At 44.7% G+C, this 19176-nt stretch overlaps 1 protein-coding gene across 5 annotated transcripts in view; it reads right to left on the reverse strand.

Annotated features, from left to right (window-relative positions):
• The window catches only part of TYW1B (tRNA-yW synthesizing protein 1 homolog B), a 107695-nt gene that overhangs the window by 81746 nt on the left and 6773 nt on the right, over positions 1-19176 (reverse strand). For 4 of the 5 annotated variants that reach the window (XR_014574114.1, XM_083805799.1, XM_083805800.1 and 1 more), the window contains exons 8-9: positions 16550-16672; positions 3295-3421 (exon numbers count right to left, since the gene is read on the reverse strand). Coding sequence is in view for 3 of the 5 variants with exons in the window: in XM_083805799.1 (XP_083661925.1) it covers positions 3295-3421; positions 16550-16672 (250 nt within the window). In the remaining 2 variants the exon portion in view is untranslated. Of the gene's footprint in view, positions 1-3294; positions 3422-16549; positions 16673-19176 lie in introns of those variants that run through there. The other variant, XM_083805802.1, reaches the window with a different exon arrangement.

The raw sequence follows: 19176 nt of genomic DNA on the forward strand, positions 1-19176 counted from the left end.
TGAATAAGCACTTGCCTTTGGACGCAAGTGAAATAGAGATCATGGACACACTGGTGCTAAATTTTAGGCACATTTAACCAGTAGAAGCAGGATAATCCAACTGGGCTGCAGCAAAACGGCACTCGCAATAGCAAAGAAGCAACAAAATAATTTAATAAATGTCCGTGGGGTCTGTCTTTGGGTAACTGTAATCCATTCCTGTTGTGTTATTACCTACTACACAGTTACAAGAAACAGTCGTGTTTAGCAGTACACATAGTTAAAGAGAACAAAACAAAGAACATGTTGGAAAGAGAGTATGAGCAGATTAAGAAAAAAATACAACTTTCAGCCCAGCCAGGATTGTTTCAAGACTCTACAAGCAACTGTAGAAAGCAAATGAGAAAGTAAGTTAGGCTGCGCCTACTAATCACCACAGGAAACATCCGTATGAAAGGTTTGCTTCTATTTTCAGTTAATTTCATGACATCAACCTAAACAGATGAGGCAACTAAAGCATTAACATACTGTCAGCCCCTCTCTCTTTCCAGCTATATTTGTTACTTGCAAGTACTAAGTAGTTCATGCTGTATGTGTATTTTATGCAAGACTGAACACCGAGGGGAAGGGAATCAGCATTTGCTCACAGCACAAGACCAGCTACGACTTTCAAAGAAACAGCTATTTCAGAGCACCTTTTATAAAGGTATTTGCAACCAGACAACTACAAGGGCTTACACCTACACAATTCAATATTTTAGATTATATTTAGCTGAAATCCACTGCTAGTGCTAAAATAAAACTATTAAGCAATACTCAGTTTACGTACAGGAAGGAGCTAAATTTGTCTGAAGGTGATTAAAAAATAAAAGTGTTACAGTAGTCTGAAGAGATGCTGTTCAAAGGCAAACTTCTGTTATTTCTGTTATGCAACTACAGTTCAAAAGAACAGCTTTCTTCTGAATCACTACTACTGTTTTTTCCTTCTCTTGGGCTAATTATGCCCTTAGGGATAATCTTGAAGAGACACTGAACCCATACCCAAAGCAACCAGTTGTCGCTAAATCCGATGATCTTCTGACAACACTGCACCGTTATTTTGGGGGGGATGGTGCCGAGGGAAGGTGCGAGTTGCTTTATTTTTGTAGCCACGTAAGCTTGTCCTGGCATATTATTTGCAGAAAAGAGCTACAGCACAAGAAGAGAAAGGTAGATTTCTCTTCCAAAAGCAACCATTAAAGAATTATGTGAGAGGCAGAGGAAAGGAGGGGAGGGTTGCATCAGCAAGAGGCAGTCATAACTGAAATTACATGCACAATAGTTTTAAGCCTTTCAAACTGCAGATTTAGGTGAGGAGACCCCCAACCAGATGATCCACTGTTGGCACTACCCTGAATGCAAAAGGAATAGAGAAATACTTACTTTCAAAATAGAACTTATCTGAATAATGAATTCCTGTCTCTGGAACACCACAAGGAAATCCCAGTTATTTGGAGAAAATGCCTTTGCATCAAAAAAAAAAAATCCGGCAGCAATGTGACCTTCCCTCCAGCATTATTTTTCAAACTACCACTTGTGTACAGCACTAATACCCCACCATTTCATTCACTCCCCAAAACGGAACCAGTAACGACCTGGTCATAGCGAGCCGGGCCATGAAGTGCTCCCACAACAACCCCTGTGACCACCCTGGCCTAACAAAGAGCCAAGGCAGAGCACTGCACCCCGAGAAGAGCATCCAGGCAGGGCAGTTGCTCAAAACCATGCACCCACACCCCAGAAGTCAGTACCCACAGGCCACTTCTACATCCCTTCTAGGGCTCCTGGCGCCTCATGCAGGAGCTGAGATGCCTGGGGCACTCTGTACACCCCCATGGAAGCAGTGGCCCCTACCCTCTCAAAACAGGGGACCCACAGCAGAGCACGCACTCAGCTCCTTGCTGGCCAGCTCTAGAAGCAGGGAGGTGAGAAGAAGTCCAGAAGTCTCCAGCAGCCCACTCCCCAGCCCTGCCAGCCAAATTCACCCATCTTCCCAACACCCTTGTGGGCAGAGTGATTAGCCTTTCTGATCACACACAGTAATAACAAAAACAAGTACAAATACAAGCCTGTAAGACTTCTCAAGCTGCTCTGCAACTGCCACCATATCACAGCCTTCGGAATCAAAGCTGAGAAGCATTGAACCAGCCTCCTGCAGCCCTCCGCTGGCTCCAACCAGCAGCAATGCCACTGTGGACATGAGGATGAGGCACGGTCACTACTATTCCAAGTCTCGTTTTAAAGAAGCCTTTGTTGGATTCTTTAAATCTGCAGGCCAAATGAAAGAACAGCTCTGTTTTACAACTGCACTAAGGTTAATGAAAAAACAACCAAACGAGTCAGACACAATAGGCAGAACACAACACCAGCCATCTACAAAACCTCAGGCTGAAGAACAACTAGAGATCCTGTGGAGCAAACGTGTTGTGATCCCACGGCTGCTGGACTGACACAGAATGTGGTCAGAACTTCAGAGCCCAGCTCTGCAGCGATGTGTCTCCACTACAGTGACCAAAGTGCCTTTTCCGACACATCAGGAGAAAGGTTATTGATTCAGCGGGCAAGAGAACTGAGTACCCTCATCCTGAAAAAAATCACACAGGCTCCCTTTAGTCTCTAACTGCAGTGACAGAGCAGCACAGGGCAGCTCACATCACTCTTCTCCTGGCTTTACCACTCACAGCTGAGGGTTTTGAACTGCATTGCTGTTGGCTTGGCTCCTCCCATGCTTGCCCTCTGTTTTAAAAGACTTGTCCTCTGTTAGCTCATTAACACTGTTCATTACAACTCATAGGAGAGCCACTAACCTAATCATCTAGCAGATGAAGTTGGATAGACTATCCTTTTTGGAAATAAAGTTTTAGTGCCAAAAAATCAGAGGCATTTGAAACTGAAATAAAAGCATGGAACTAAAATGCAAGACAGAAACAAATCTGATCTTTAAATATTCTTACAGAAGCCTACACTTAGGAGTGTGAGGCACATAGGACTATCTTCTATCTCAAGCTGACTTAGCAGAAGTATTATACCCTGAGAATTCTGCTGCTCTCCCCACACTTTACTGTGCATCACGCTGAGATGCATTACACAGCTTTAGTTTCTTCCCCCGTGGAATGCAGATACAGACAGCCCTAGCCTAATTTCTCTTGCCTCTGGTTAGAGCCTACCAGGACTCACAGTCCAGAGCAGCATCTTTAAGAGAAAATAGGCTTTCACTTGCTCTGTTAACAGCCCACCACTAATCCAGGACTACTGCCCAGGCTGACAGAACCTCACCTTGCTTTGTGAGCGCGTCTCTCAGAGCTGCAGTTATCATCTCTCTCTTTTCACCTGCCTCCTTCCTCCCGGCGGTCTCTCCAGACAAGCTCGTTCCAACAACTCCTTCCTCAAGCTCACGTTCTCTCTGTTTAAAGACAGTGAATTACAACCACTTAGATTGAAACATCACGTTTTAAGCACTGTGGCACAGTTCAACCAGTCCTGACAGACCTGCTAGACTTAAAACCCTACACGAGTGCCCAAACATGAATTTTGCATTCATGTAATCCTGCATTTTATCCCTCTTCCCATCTGTCACCGACCCTTGAGTCATTTAGGACAACGAATTAAAATAAGAGAAAAAGATCCATATGTGACACTCTAGATTTGTTCTAACACAGCAAGAAAATTCCCTACGACATTTTAAGAAACAAGGTGCTTGAATCTCATCTGGAAGCAGGAGGGACTCCAGGCTTTAAACCCATGGGTTTTGCAATTGCACAGTAACCTCACCTCTCCACAGCATGCAGACCCGAAGGAACAAACCATCCTGTTTGGAAATGCAGCTGCTTGGCGTGACAAAGCAGCTATTGTCCCAGTTATTTGGGACAGACCGTGGAAGAAAGCCACATCACTACAGTGATTTGGACAGCCCAAGAGTTTAGACTAGAAGCTGCTCTCCACAAGTCACCTGAAAGGACAGCCGAGAGCACCACCAAAATTCAGTGATCACCAAAGACCCTGCCAGAAAAGGCTATTTTCCCCCTCAGCAGTCAACTCCAGACAGAAGCTGCTGCATCCCACAAGTTTGCCTTTCAACAGATGCCGCTTTATAAACATGCTTAAGCTCTTGGAGTTTACTTAAAAACAAACACAAGAATATCAGGTATTAGCATAAAGTTAAAAGAAGGAGAAACAAACAAATCCCAGCACGTAAAAAATTGTGAATCCCCTGCTGTATAAGTGTCACTTCTGAGACTTTATGGGTATTTATTACTTTATGTCTGCACAAAGAAGCATGAAAGTGTAAATAATTACTTTGATATTTCATGCAACTTGTAATCTGTCAGTCCTTTATGGCTTTTTTGAAATATTAGAGAAGTTACGGATAAACAACAAACAAAAACCAACAGAGGACATTCTGTTTCTACAAAACAGGCTATTTCACATCCAAGTGTCTTTTGCGCCAAAGACATCAAGAAGTTCATACAAATGCTTCCAAGTTTACCCACCAACTGTTCGCATCACTAATGTGTGCTCGGCTTGCCAAACTGTGTTCTTCACAAAGTAACCCAGCCGTCCCTAAACATACAGATGCCTTTTGTACCCGAGCAAAACTTCAGAAGGCAATTAAAGGTAACCCAGAGGAAAAAAAAAGTCTTGGGGTTCCAGAACAAAGTAAAGTTCATAATACTTGAGAAGGAAAGAGGAAAGTAAAACATATAGGGACAGAAGTTATTACCTCTCCTCATGTTGAATAAAGCTTTGTCTACGGTTTCAGTGAGGCTGCGCAGGAAGGTGTTTTCTAGTGACCAGTAACACAACTTGGGCCATACTGAAGGAGAAAGCAGCTTCCATCTTTCACTTTTCCTTCACACAGTTTGCTGAAAAGCTGTAGGTTACGTTTTTCTTTTAAATAGGTAGATTGCATTGGTTTCTATAACACATTAAAACTCCCCTGGAAGGTTGGCTCTATGAAGTACTTGCGTGCTGTTGAGTTTGAAAGCTCATATCCATCCATCGACTTAATCGTCAGAGAACTGTAGAGTCATCCGGGTTGGAAAAAGACCTTCAAGATCACAAAATCCAACCATCAACCTGACCTACCATGCCCCATCACTAAACCATGTCCCTTAGGGCCACCTTCACGCATCTCTTACATACCTCCAGGGATGGGGTCTCCTCCACCTGGGCAGCCTGTTCCAATGTTTAACCACCTTTGCCATGACAAAGTTCTTCCTGATACCCAATCTAGACCTCCCCTGGTACAACTTGAAGCCACTGCCTTGCATCATATCAATTGTCACCTGAGAAAAGCGAGCAATATCCTCCTTGCTGCAGCCTCCTTTCAGGCAGTTACAGAGAGTGATGAGGTCTCCCTGCAGCCTCTCTTCTCCAGACTAAATGACCCCAGTTCCCTCAGCCGCTCCTCATACATCCTGTTTTCCAGTCCTTTCACCAGCTTTGTTGTTCTTCTCTGCACATGCTCGAGCAACTCAATATCCTTCTTGCAGTGCAGGGCACCGAACTGAACACCATATTCAAGATGCAGCCCCACCAGTGCTGCGTACAGGGGACAATCCCCTTGGTGGACTTTGATCGTGAAGACCTCTTCCCTCCTAGTCCCGCTGGCCACGCTGTTTCTGCCGTTGGCCCCCTTGGCCACCTGGGCACACCGCTGGCTCGTGTTCAGCCGGCTCTCAAGCAGCACCCCCGGGTCCTTTTCCACCGGGCAGCTTTCCAGCCACTCTTCCCCAGGCCTGTATCACCTCATGGGGCTGTTGTGAGCCGAGTGCAGGGCCCAGCACTAAGCCTAGCATCATTTAGCATCAAGGCTGTTCAGAAATAAAATATTAATGTTACTGGAAAAGCCTCATGCATAAGAAAGAGAGGAGATAAAAATCCTCATCTTTTAACTATTAATTCTTAAACTAAGAGCTTCTCCCACATCATTTAACCGACAACTAGGCACGACCATCCACTTAAGAACGAAAGGCACTATCCCAGCACAGATTCATTAGCTTGCCAAAGCAAGACACCATGAAGGATTTGTGAGTAGACACATGCTGGCACATCCACTCTGCTATCTCATGCCAGGTTAAACCCCCCCAGAAATCAATATGCATTATGTAGCACATCATAATATTAAGAAATGCAGCGATTCACTTAACTACAAAGACAGCATCCTATCCAAGCCAGCCTTCAGATACCGGGAAAGTCCTTCTGAATTAGAGTTCGATTTTCTACCTGCCTGTCGTGCCTATCACTGCAGTAGCTGAGAGAAGAACCTAAACATAAGAACAAATAAATAAAATTGCTTTACTGGCAAGGCAGAAACACGTTTATTTTAAGAATCATTTCCCCCTCAGAGAGGATGTTAATATTTTTTCCCCTTTCATCTTGATGTGAAAGCCTGCAAACAAAATAATCATTTTTTTCCTCTGAACTGCAATACCTGAGTTGTTCTGCTTGGCAAGTGATTGGCTTCAAATATTTCTTAGGGGAAACCGAATTCATACCCCCGTGAGTTTCACTGATTTGCTTAATAAACCTTTCATATCTATTTTTAGGGTTTGAGTGCAGACAACAAAGTTAACTTTGCACAGAGCAAACTTCTGGAGTTCTAGTGATTTAGCAGGAAGTCCCATAGTAAATCTAAAGCAAGTTACTGTCTTTCTGTAACAAATCAAGCGAGCACTGACAAGAGCCAGCTTTTTGTGCCCTTGAAATACTTCCCTGCCAGAAAACTGAAGTAATCCCCTGGTCTGTATTCACCGATGAGAGCCCACAGACAGGAAGCCCCATGAGTTCCTCCCAGTTTCTTGATAACTCAGAGTTCAGCACAGCTCTTGCTGCAGCCTGCAGGAGTTTCCGCCTGCTGTCATCCAAGCAGGTCTGAGTAAGGGCATCAAGTCCCACATGTAGGGACTAATGATCGACTCCTCTGCAAGTGAAGACGAAAGTCCTTCCGTTTCTTGCCATACAGGCAGCACAGACACGAGCAGCACGTACTTTGTGCGCAGGCAGCGAAAATCTGGCACAGACACAAACAAGGACCTCAGCATTCCCTGCCAAGGCAGAGGTGCTGCTGCCCCTCTCACAGGCCACAGTTCAAGTGCTTCAAAGGATTTCCTACAAATCTCCCTAGGAAACTCGTCCACAGCCACTTTCAAATCTGGTCAGCGTGACCAACAGGACATGCTACTGCCACTTCTCTTGTTTGAGCTGCTCTCTCCAGGACATCAAGGTGCTTGGTGTCTGTGTTTTCCATTTTAAAACATCAAATGCTTTCCAGACTACTATTGTGGGCAGGGGAAAAAAAAAGAAAAAGGGAAGTTCAGTGTGAATTCCACACAAAAGTATTCCCTTAAACTAACTTAACTTAGCATTTTTAGCCTCATGGCTCTATTTATGTCCCAGAGCTGAAAAAAAATACGTTCCCTGAGAAGTTTTTGCCCCTGGAAGGAAAACACCCAAAAATATATCCCAATTCTGTCTGAACTTATTTCCTACTTTGCCTCTCACTGGGCAAACGGGAGGGAACCCTGGCATTGTCATGATTTACTGCCTCATCCATCAAAAGGCTCTAGGATCTTCTAAAAAATGAAAGGCAGAAACGTTAAGAAAACAGTAATACATCAGCGGCTGGAGACATGAGAAACAGAACTGGAGCTAAGGGAAAAATGTTGGCAAGGTTATCAGGAAAAGACTGCCTGGCAGCAAGAAGCATTAGTAAAACTTTCCCAGGGGAGTGGTTAAATGAAGTATTGAAGTTCACAAATTACATGAATGAAGAGTTGAAACCTCCACCAAGCAGCGCTCTGGAAGCAATACCCCAGTGACAAGAGGATAGTCAAAGCTGACAAGCTTCCCCTGGTTCAGGCCCAGCTATCTCTGGCGCTACAGGCACTGGTTTCCTGACGGATCAACCTTTCCACAAGAGCAGGACAGGACATAGGCTCACACAGAAGCTCCTGAACAGATGGAGAAGACTGCTAGCCTGCTGCTCCAGATACAGAGAGCTGGCTGTCACACAGCCCAGTGGTTGCAAACAGAAATGGAACTGCTCAGTCCATGGAGTAAATGCCCTGTCACTCTTACATCACCGTGGGATACTCTAACTGCTGTCAGTCATCACTAAAAATGGCCCTGAGCATTTGCAAGTGAGAACAAAAGTAAGTATTAGAAACTTGGATTGAGTAATCACTGAACCAGCAAACACCCTAACAGCAAGAAAATCTTATTAAAAATAGCTACTGGTGCCTACATAATCACAGGTTACATACCCACTCCATACATCACTGCCCAGTTAAGCAAAGAGCCTGAACCGAAGCAAAAAGCAGACAACAGAGAAAAGCCTGACAGCTGAGAGACAGAGAACTTGGCAATCCATTCCTTTGCCGTGGACTGAAATAGGAGGCGGCTTGATCAAAAGCAAGAGCCATGGTACATATTTTCAAGACGTGTCCCTAAAGTGGAGAAAGCCCCTGAGAAGTTCTGATAGATAAAAACAGAAACTGAGGAGGTCTTTTCTCCTACAATAGATACCTTTATGACTTTTCAGTAAAGATCTGGAAAGAAGTTTCCATCCACACCTACCTTGCTACACTATACAATAGCCCAAGGCCCCTTGCATCATTCTCAGGCAGCAGGTACTGGGTGCCATCCAAAGAAAGGCTGCTATCCAAACACAACTGCAGCTCAGGCCCTGTTGAGGGAATCCTGCATTTTCTTTGTTTGAAGAGTCAGCGCTGAGATTTTTGGACACACACAAAAGCACTGAGGATTCGTTTTAAAACCCAACCTCAAGCAGACAAGTAACGACAGAAGGATTATGCAGCTACCTAACTGAATCAGCTTGTAAGGGGCACAGCACACCCTCCGTGAAGCACAGAAAGATGAATGATCCCACCAATGTCCATTTTCTTGTAATACAGCATCAGACAGAATCCTCAAGGACAAAAATTTCCAGACCACAACTCTAAAGTATATATGCAGGGCTACAAAAGGGTTTTTGAGATTGCTTCACTGAGCTATAATATCACTGCTTCGCTGTAGGGAAGGTTTTTACAAGGTGTAGTTAAACCATGTCTGCATTTCATGTGCTACTTCATGACTCTGTCGACATTTGTTTGATTTGGGAAGCTTCCTTGGACACACCATAAAGACTGATTTTTCAAAGGAAACAGAAGAATCAAAACTAAAAGTCTGTCTGTCTCCACCCAAAAGTGACTAGCTTATATTTGAAAACTGGGGCATATATTCACATTATTCCTTTCTTCTGTGCTATAATAATCAAAACTAAAACCTAGGAAACGAGATTTAACAAGTGTCCTGAAGTGCTCAGCTCAGCCTAAAGCCAGCAAGACTTTCTGCTACAGTCCACTTCGCTTTTTCACACACAGAACATGTAAGCACACTTTTTTTTGAGGGTCTTGCCATATTTTGCACACTTTTTTTAAATGGCTCCATAAAAGACTTCTCCATTCCATTTCTTTTTCCATACAGTTGGGGGGGGGGGGGAAAGGACAAAAGGACATTTCACTTCAACATCAATCTTTCAAGCAGCTAAAACATCATGCACACATTCAAAAAGAGAGTTAGGAATTTCTATTCTGTGATCATTGGCTATGTTTGAAGCAGCCTCCAGTCAACAATCTGAGCTAATACCAGCTAGAGGCACGTTTCCTACTATCAATACCTGGTCTGGAAAGGACAACCTTTGTAAGCAATGAAGTTGGCTGGACTCCATACTGCTCTTTTGTATTAGAAACACTGAGTGTCTTCCAGAGAAGGGAAGGCATTCAGTGCAGACTAGTGCACTGACACAGGTCAGGTGTGAGCAAGAGAAGTTGCCAGCTCCCGTAACTACCTTAGAGACGCAGCTTGCATTTCGTCTTCACAATTCCTGTCAAGCAGGAAAGCATTTAACCATAAAATGATCATTCAGGTTATGAAACGGTGCTAAAAGGCAAAAGCGCTTGACACTTTCCCTAGGGAAATGAGAGTCCCAAGCACGACTCCCCCCTTGGGTTGGATTTCTCAGGAAGACCATTCAGCCAAAGACCACATTCAAGCTCATGATCAGCAGGAGCCAGAGCTAATCGGAGAGCAGCAAACAAGTCCCTATTTGCTCTTCCTCCCACTTCCCCAAGTATATCCATGTCTTCCAAGCAGCCAAATTAACAGTTCTGTCCCAGATGATTTGCACTAGCCACCTTCTCAGAATTACTAGATAAATGACACAAGATTAATAAAGTACTCTTAATTCATATAATATTCTTGTAATAACTATAAACCCAAAAGGAAGTTACCTGGTTTCTACCATAGTAAGTCTTCATTGACTGTAAGAAAACAAACTAGACAATTAGCAATTGGGAAAACAGGCATCGAAGAGCCCCGTAGAGCATCCCTCAAACTTTGCCTGCTTTGTCAGCTCAAATGTCAAAGAAAACAAAATCATTGCTCACCTTGCAACAGGAAAGACAAAACAGCTCCCACTGTCTGTAAGGGGTGCTGTCCTTCACGCAGAGGAGCAGGGCACTGAACAAGCTGGAGGCTGTATACTTCCTGCAGTCAAGAGCCACTTACAATCTATTCTGACCCCTGGGAAGTCGCAATAAATAAGGTTTGATTGGAGACTACATGTGGACAGGCTTACTGGCAGCTGCACTGCTGAACAACCGATCTGCAGCGTTCATCTAGCAGAACATGGATGCATTTACAGTACCTCTTAACACCTTATCCAAACACATTTATTTGGCTTGGAGCACAGCATCTGCTGCCGTCCTTATGCTAGTCACTCCTTGGATACAGCAGCAACAGGTCACTTCCTCCACGCTTCTCCCAGCAATTACCACCAGCAGATAATTGTTCCATGCATTGATTTGTAGACTTCTGTTCAGTTGTGTTATTTGCCTGGCAAGAATCTTAAAAAATCCACAGGAAAAAAACACCTGAAGAAACACAGCACAAAGTTTCTGCAAGAAATGGTAAGCACAGGGGCTGGGCTGCTGCAGGGAACACCCTGATATTCTCCAACAACAGATGGAGAGAAGAAAAGGCTGCAAATAAAGATTAAATCCAATGCTCAGGTGGACTTAAAACACTTCTGAAGTTTGATATTTAACAGCTTTGCATTACTACCCAATTATCAAGGGGCTGGAGCACCTCTCCTATGAAGACAGGCTGAGAGAGCTGGGGTTTTTCAGCCTGGAGAAGGGAAGGCTCCAGGAAACCTCACATCAGCCCTTCAGTGCCTAAAGGGAGCTTCAGGAAAGCTGGGGAGGGACTCTTTGTCAGGGGGTGTAGTGATAGGGCAAGGGGTAATGGCTTTAAACTAAAAGGGGGTAGAGTTAGATTAGTTATTAGGAAGAAATTCTTTACTCAGAGGGTGGTGAGGCCCTGGAACAGGTTGCCCAGAGAAGCTGTGGATGCCCCATCCCTGCAAGTGCACAAGGCCAGGCTGGATGGGGCTTTGGGCAACCTGGTCTAGTGGGAGCCGTCCCTGCCCTTGGCAGGGGGCTGAGAATTGGATGGTCTGTCAGGTCCCTCCAACCCAAACCATTCTGTGATTCTATTGACTAATTTACAACAAACTAAAGAGCAGTGAGGGGTATGGGATCTACCAACCAGCACAGAAATCAGGCTCTTTACTCTCCGATCTCAAAGCCCTTTACAAAGGCTTATCAGGGAAAGCCAGCATCACGCTGCATGTCAAAGACAGACTGTCCAGTCAGAAGTAACCTTTAAAGTATTTTTCCTTTTTCCTACCTATTTCTTTGGGTGCTCCCAGGTTCTATATGGAAACTGAAAGCCTCAAAACCTTACATTGTTTACAAGTTATAATTCTTCACATCAGCCAAGGTATAAAGAAAGATTTGAACACAGGAAAAGGACAGGGTGAAGTGTCCCTTGGACAAATTCAGATTTCAGTGCTGGCAGTCATCCCTAAACAGGGAAATGATGTTTCTTAAAGCTTGTTTCAAGATGTAGGATCACTCTGAATTCTGAGCCAGAGTAGCAGAGGTCAAAATCTAGCCCAGAGACTGAGCTGCTGAAGATAAGAGTGATTTTTTCCTCTACAAATCTGTCACCCATTAAAAGTTAGAGAAACTTCTTGGAGAGCTCTAAAGGCACACATCATTTTTAACCATTTCTAAATCTGACAATTAAATACCGAGCCTCATTCAATTCAGTTAAAAGACAGCTAACAACTCTTGCATGCTCTAGAAGCTTCTGCTTGTATCAAAGTTGCATGCAACACTGTCTGTAAATCTCATATTTAATTCCTAAGTCTTAAAACTTAGGTCTCACTTCATGTAAAACTCCAGTCAACCCCATTAAAAGCTTCTTCACCAAGGGTCAGAAAAGTCTGGTCTGCCATGGCTTACAAAAGGCTCTTAGGAACCACTGGGTAATGCGATTCACTATCCTAGTGGTGGTGAACAGCTAACATTAGGATGGACCTTTTAGAGAGGAGAGCCAAAGGCGGGGGGGGTGCAGAAGAAGAAAAAAAAAATAATCAAGAAACCACCCCTGCAGCAAACAGCAATAAAACAAACTTCTTGAACAGACTTTCTTGGGCTTGCTTTCTTTCCTATAAAGTCAACCCTATCTTGTTCTCACACCCCCTTCCTTTGTATTTACATCACAAACGTGACTATCAGCTTCATTAAACTTTGTTTGAAAAAACAGAACATTAATCTCTAAACTGTGCCAACAAAATATGCCCATTTGATTACTTCCCAACCCATCCAAAAAAATTAGGATATTATTATTACTCATGCCTGCAGTTTCTAAATATGAAGGTTAATAAAGCCATTTCATTCCCTTGGAACCAGTCTAGATTGATCTGTCTTTCTAGTTTATCACAATCTCCCAGCTGTGGGAGATAATCTACATTAAGAAATGGTGTCGCTGTGATTAATTACAGTCTTGCAGGCCACAAACATACCCATTAGATTTCACATTTTAGCTGATAAATATATTTCAAGGGGGTGTCAATGACTTTGGAGGATGGGTAAGTGTACTGCAAGTGTACAACTTGAAGTCTACTAGTTACGAAACCCATTAAGAAGAACTATTGCCTTCTGCTGCTGCATAATAGCACTTTGGAGAACAGGCCCAGACTCTCAGCCTAAAAAACAACAAGCCAGAATAAACAGATGCAGAGAAAATCCAGAACTAAGCCTAGCTATCCATGCGTCCCCCAGCCCAGCATCACAGCCCTGAATCATCAGACACCAAGAGAAGCAACCAGAGAGCTGGCGGTGATGGATTGATCTGCCAGTCCTCTCTGGGCCATGGCTGCATTACACTCTTCTGGACTTTCACACCTGAGCACTTCATTAAAGTTTAGATGCCATCCACACTGATATAAAGGTCAGAGTTCTGCTCAGAATCCTACTAAGCATCATCCACATCAATTTCTTGTGGTAGCAAGGTCCAAAAAATTGCATTACTCAGAGTGCTGGATTTCAGAAGCTATTAAATAGTCATCATGAGACAGAAGAAGATTCAATAAAGCGTGGAATTTCCCTTTATACCAATCATCATTTTATATATTTGAATGATATCCCCTTGATACCCCAGTCTTTCAAGTTTTGGGCTCGTATTAAGTGTAGAAGGTAAACATCATCACCTTGAACAACATGCCTTCATTCCTAACTCCTTAAAAATCTCTCTTTTCCAAGGGATAGGGTGTAATAACTACAACTGTACCAGGAAGATAGGTTCAGGCATTCACACCTTGTACTCCTGGATCCATCTGCCTGATCCAAACAATTGCAAAAATGCAGTACTTGTCTCAGATCCTTAGGCTACACTTTGTAAAACACAAGTAAGCCGAAGCATACAAAAAAGACAGCTGTAAGCATACACACACAAAACAAGCTGTAAAACAATCCAGTCTAGATTCTCACGAAGTAATAGGAGATGGATGCAAAATTAAATTACTATCACCTGCAGATATTTGAGTAAACATTCATTAGATATGCTTGTCTCTACAGCCTCACTCTGCTATCCCACAGAAAGCAAACCAACAATGAATTGTGAGAATCACTAGCAGATAAGACAGATGTGCAGTTAGTCATAAATGGCAACATGCCTCCAAAAGATCAAAGCTCAATCAAAAAACACTTCAAGAAGCTAACTGCACTGCACAAGGCAGAACCTTCTACTCTATCTCCCATAAGCGGAGGAGTTAATATACAACACTGAAATCCCAAAAAAACATGCTGGAAACTGCCAAGCGTATTTCAAACCCAAGACACTCTGCATATGAAGTGTTTGTGATATAACCCTGAAATACCCACGTTTTCTTTAAACTCACTGGCTTGTACATGGGTAGTTCAGATAGAGAAATCCAAAGCACTTGCCTGTATCTGTAAGGATTACTGCAAGACAACAGATTACATCAGTGTAAAACTAAAGTGTCAGACTGATCTTACACAGTCCAGCATTGTGAGAAAGAAAAAGTGACTGAAGGGGACGACACAACTTATCTGAAAAAAAATTCCTTGTTGCACAAATTCATAGCCACTAAAGTGAGAACATGACTTAAGAAACTAAGATGCATTGCATTTAAACAACTGTATCTTCTAGCCTTGGAGCAAGAGAGCCCAATCATGATGAATTACTTCCATAAATGCAGATCATCCTGCTCTTTCATATCAAGTCTTCAGCATTTATTTTCGTTACAGTAAATAACTGCACCTAAGGGATCATTTTACAATTCAAGTGTTTGCATAAACCTGTTGGCAAGTCAATGCGCACATTCCCCAGGAGACTCTCCACCAGGACAAAGTCATTCTTTTTCCCAGCTAATGATATGGACAGCCATCAGTTCATGAGATATTTACACAGCAATATCCTGCCATCACCCTGGAAACGACACTCCTATTCAAGAGGGTTGAGGATTAACGCTGAAGTCACCACTGAAGGCCCTTTCTTCATTACCTGCTCTGGTTACAGAAACATGAAGCTAGCAACCTAAATTGCAGCAGCTAGGCAGATTAGCCACACAAAACGGAAATAAAGGGGCCAGTAATGAGAACCACACCTTTTAAGGTTTCGAAACAAATCCAAAATCCTAGGACAAGTCTAGAGTAGTGCAGTGGTGTCAGCACCAAAGAAAAGCTGACCTTTGTTTCATCAGCTGACAACAGCTCACATTCAAAAGGAGCCAGGACGCCTATGCACAAGAACTTTCAATCCTTGCCATGGTCCCAAACACAGAGGTGACTCGCACTTTAAGGATTAATTATTTGCAGAAGCAAAAGGGCAGCACTTAGCTGTCAGGGACGAACAGCTGTTTGTCATCTCCTCCGAGAGAAAGGCAGCAGATCAGAAGACTGCAGTTCGCAGCTCCAAATGAGCACCTGTGCTCAGACAGAAGCTGTCCTCTCAGACAGAGAGGCTGTTTAGGTCTGAGGCACAAGAACCTGACCTACAGATTCACACTCGTGCTGTGAATACCTTGTAGGTACCACACACAGGCCCCTCACACACGGGTAGGCCCCTTCCTTCCCTGGTCTCAAACCACCTCACACGGCATGCTGCTACAGAAACCACAGTTCCTTTCTTGTCAGTGACCTCTAGTGGCAAGCACAGACAGGAGAGAAAAAAATGGGCCACCTCACAGCACAATTACTGTGAAAGAGATCGATCTTTTCCCCACCACCAAATGAAAAACAAACAGTTCATCCATCCTTCTCTTGGAAACTACAGCAGGCAAGTCAGGGATGGAAGCTCTCACACAGTCTGACTAACGCCCACGTTAGCAGGGCTACTCTCCTAGAGTCAGACTTCACTATAAGCAAGATTATCTTCTTCCCACTCCAAACGGTAAGGATCAGAGATCCCCGTATTGCCCTCAGAGTTTCCTTACCTCCAAAGGATTCAGTTTCCTCTAACCCAAGACTTGCCTTGCTATGGCCCAGCTGCATACCCTTGGCTCCGAGTGCTAAGGAAATTGCTAAGGTTCAAGAAAGCTGTGAGAAGTCCATACCACAGAGCTGTGCAAGGTAAGAAAGGTGTAATTACAGACAGAAGTAGGTTTGTTGAGATGGGGACAGATATCACCTGACCTTAGGGCAGCAGCAAGATGCAGAAGCTGTTACAGCAGTCTGTTACCACTGCACCTGCACTGCTACCACCCAGCTCCGCTCCCTGCCATGACATGCCAGCATATAGCATGCCTGCATTTCAGCTGATGTACCCACAGCCAGATTTAACAGGATTTGTGTTTTGATACTGGACCGTAAATCACAATGGCAGAGTTGTACTTTCAGATCTGTGATGTTCACTGTGAAAGTAACTTCTCTCAACTGAAGACAATGCGTTACCACGCAGCATTCGCTTCATGAACAAGCCAAACCCAGGTAGCCAATACCTAAACCCGACATACCTATAAGTATGTTCTGTGTTTGGGACAGGTTCTCAAATAGTTCATGTTTTACTCTAACTAAACTCTACAGGTTTGAACCCAGCAGACAGTATTTGAATCAATGACAAAGAGCCGGCATTTCTATACTTGCTGCAGTAGCGGTACCTTGGCTTTCTTCATGTGGCTCATGACGTTGCCAAGATCTTCAACATCAATGACAGAATTTGTCCCTCCAACTTCCTCAGCATCAGCCTCCTCCTCACTACTGGTTTCAACCAATTCTTCTGCCTGCGTAAGAGACCAGAGAGAAAAAATAGGTGCATATCTGCTGTGTTAAACAGAAAACCTGAAAATAGCCCCAAGGTTATTTCTAACAGTTCAGTAGTACACAGACCATCTACAACCCAGTCCAGATAGCCTCTCTCCAAATCCACAATGCTCTGTTTCCCTGTGTCATCACTTAAGAAGTCACACAGAGAGGTCTGATTCCTGCTGCGTGCTATGACAGTCTGGAAGCCTAAACTCCTCCAAGTACCCCTGGCCTGAACAAACAGGGGAGAGAACTGCTTTCCACATCACACTATTCATGGAACAGAAAAATTGTCTTCCTTTCTGTACACAGCCAAGGTACAGCATAACTGCACCAATGTAACAACAAGATCAACCTCATCTCCTTCTATGGCCAGGCAACCTGCCTGGTGAATGAGGGAAAGGCTGTTGACATAGACTACCTAGACTTCAGCAAAGCCCCTGATACGGTCTCCCACAGTATTCTGGAGAAGCTGGCAGCCCATGGCTTGGACAGGTACACTCTGTGCTGGGTTAATAACTGGCTGGACGGCCAGGCCCAGAGTGGTGTTGAACAGAGAGAAATCCAGCTGGTGACCAGTCATGAGTGGTGTTCCCCAGGGGTCGGTGTTGGGGCCCATCCTCTTTAATATCTATATTGATGATTTGGATGAGGGGACTGAGTGCACCTCCAGTAAGTTTGCAGACAATACCAAGCTGGGGGGAAGTGTTGATCTGCTGGAGGGTAGGAAGGCCCTGCAGAGGGACCTGGACAGGTTCAGTCGATGGGCAGAGGTCAATGGGATGAGGTTCAACATAGCTAAGTGCTGGGTCCTGCACTTTGGCCACAACAACCCCATGCAGCGCTACAGGTTTGGGACAGAGTGGCTCAAAAGCTGTGCAGAGGAAAAGGCCCTGGGGGTGTTGGTCGATGCTCACCTGAACATGAGCCGGCAGTGTGCCCAGGTGGCCAAGAAGGCCAACGGCACCCTGGCTTGTATCAGGACTGGTACAGCCAGCAGGACCAGGGAGGTGATCGTCCCCCTGTACTCTGCTCTGGTGAGCGCGCACCTTGAGTACTGTGTTCAGCTTTGGGCCCCTCACTACAAGGACATCGAGGCCCTGGAGCGTGTCCAGAGAAAGGCTACAAAGCTGGTGAAGGGCCTGGAACACAAGTCCTGTGAGGAGCGGTTGAAGGAACTGGAGGTGTTTAGTCTGGAGAAGAGGAGGCTGAGGGGAGGCCTTATTGCTCTCTGCAACTACCTGAAAGTGAAAGGAAGTTGCGGGGAGCTGGGGATTGGCCTCTTCTCACAAATAACTAGTGACAGGACAAGAGGGAATGGCCTCAAGTTGGGCCTGGGGAGGTTTAGGTTGGAAATGAGGAGACATTTCTTCTCAGAAAGAGCAGTCAGGCATTGGGACAGGTTGCTCAGAGAGGTGGTGGAGTCACCGTCCCTGGGGGTGTTCAAGGAAAGGTTGGATGTGGTGCTTAGGGACATGGTTTAGTGGGTGATAGCGGTGGTAGGGTGATGGTTGGACCGGATGATCTTGGAGCTCTTTTCCAACCCTAATGATTCTATGAAGATGTATTCCTCTTGTTCCTGCAGCAGCCGGCATCCTCAAACCACCTCAGCCAGAAGAGCTGTTTTCCTAAGGAATTCTACATGGCCATAGCAATCATTTTCAACCCATAATAAATGACATCCAGGAAGGATTAAGTACCACAGCAGCTCTGGGTCTTGCATGCAGAGCAATAAAGGACTGCGTATTAAAACCTGCCATCAACAAATATCACAGAATGGTTGAGGTTGGGAGGGACCTCCAGAGATCATCTAGTCCAACCCCTCTGCTCAAGCAGGGTCACCTAGAACAAATCACAAAGGATCACATCCAGGCAGGTTTTCAATATCTCCAAAGAAGGAGACTCCACAACCTCTCTGGGCAGCCTGTTCCAGTGCTCTGTACTGAACCATACCTGAACCATAAAGAAGTTCTTCCTCATATGGCAATGAAACCTCTTGTGGTTCAATTTATACCCCACTACCCCTTGTCCTATCACTAGCTACTACTGAGAAGAGTTTGGCCCTATCCTCTTTACATTGTCCCCTCAGGTATTTATTGAGAGGGGATCTTATCAGTCTCTATTTCCTCTTCTCTAGGAGAAACAGGCCCAGCTCACTTAGTCTTTCCTCATAGGGCAGATGCTCCAGTCCCTTAATCATCTTCATGGCTCTACGCTGGACCTGCTGTAGATGTTCTATGTCCCTCTTGTACTGGGGAGCCCAGAACTGCACACGATACTCCAGATGTGGCCTCACCAGAGCTGAGTAGAGGGGGAGGATCACCTCTCGACCTGCCGTCCACACTCCTCTTGATGCAGGCTAGGGTCCTATTGGCCTACTTGCCACAAGGGCGCACTGCTGGCTCACGGTTAACTTGTCCACCACAACCCCCAGGTCTCTCTCTGCGGAGCTGCTCTGCAGCAGGTCAGCCCCCAGCCTGTA

This window comes from Anser anser, assembly GCF_964211835.1.
Source record: "Anser anser genome assembly, chromosome: 20".
In the NCBI taxonomy this organism is placed as follows: domain Eukaryota; kingdom Metazoa; phylum Chordata; class Aves; order Anseriformes; family Anatidae; genus Anser; species Anser anser.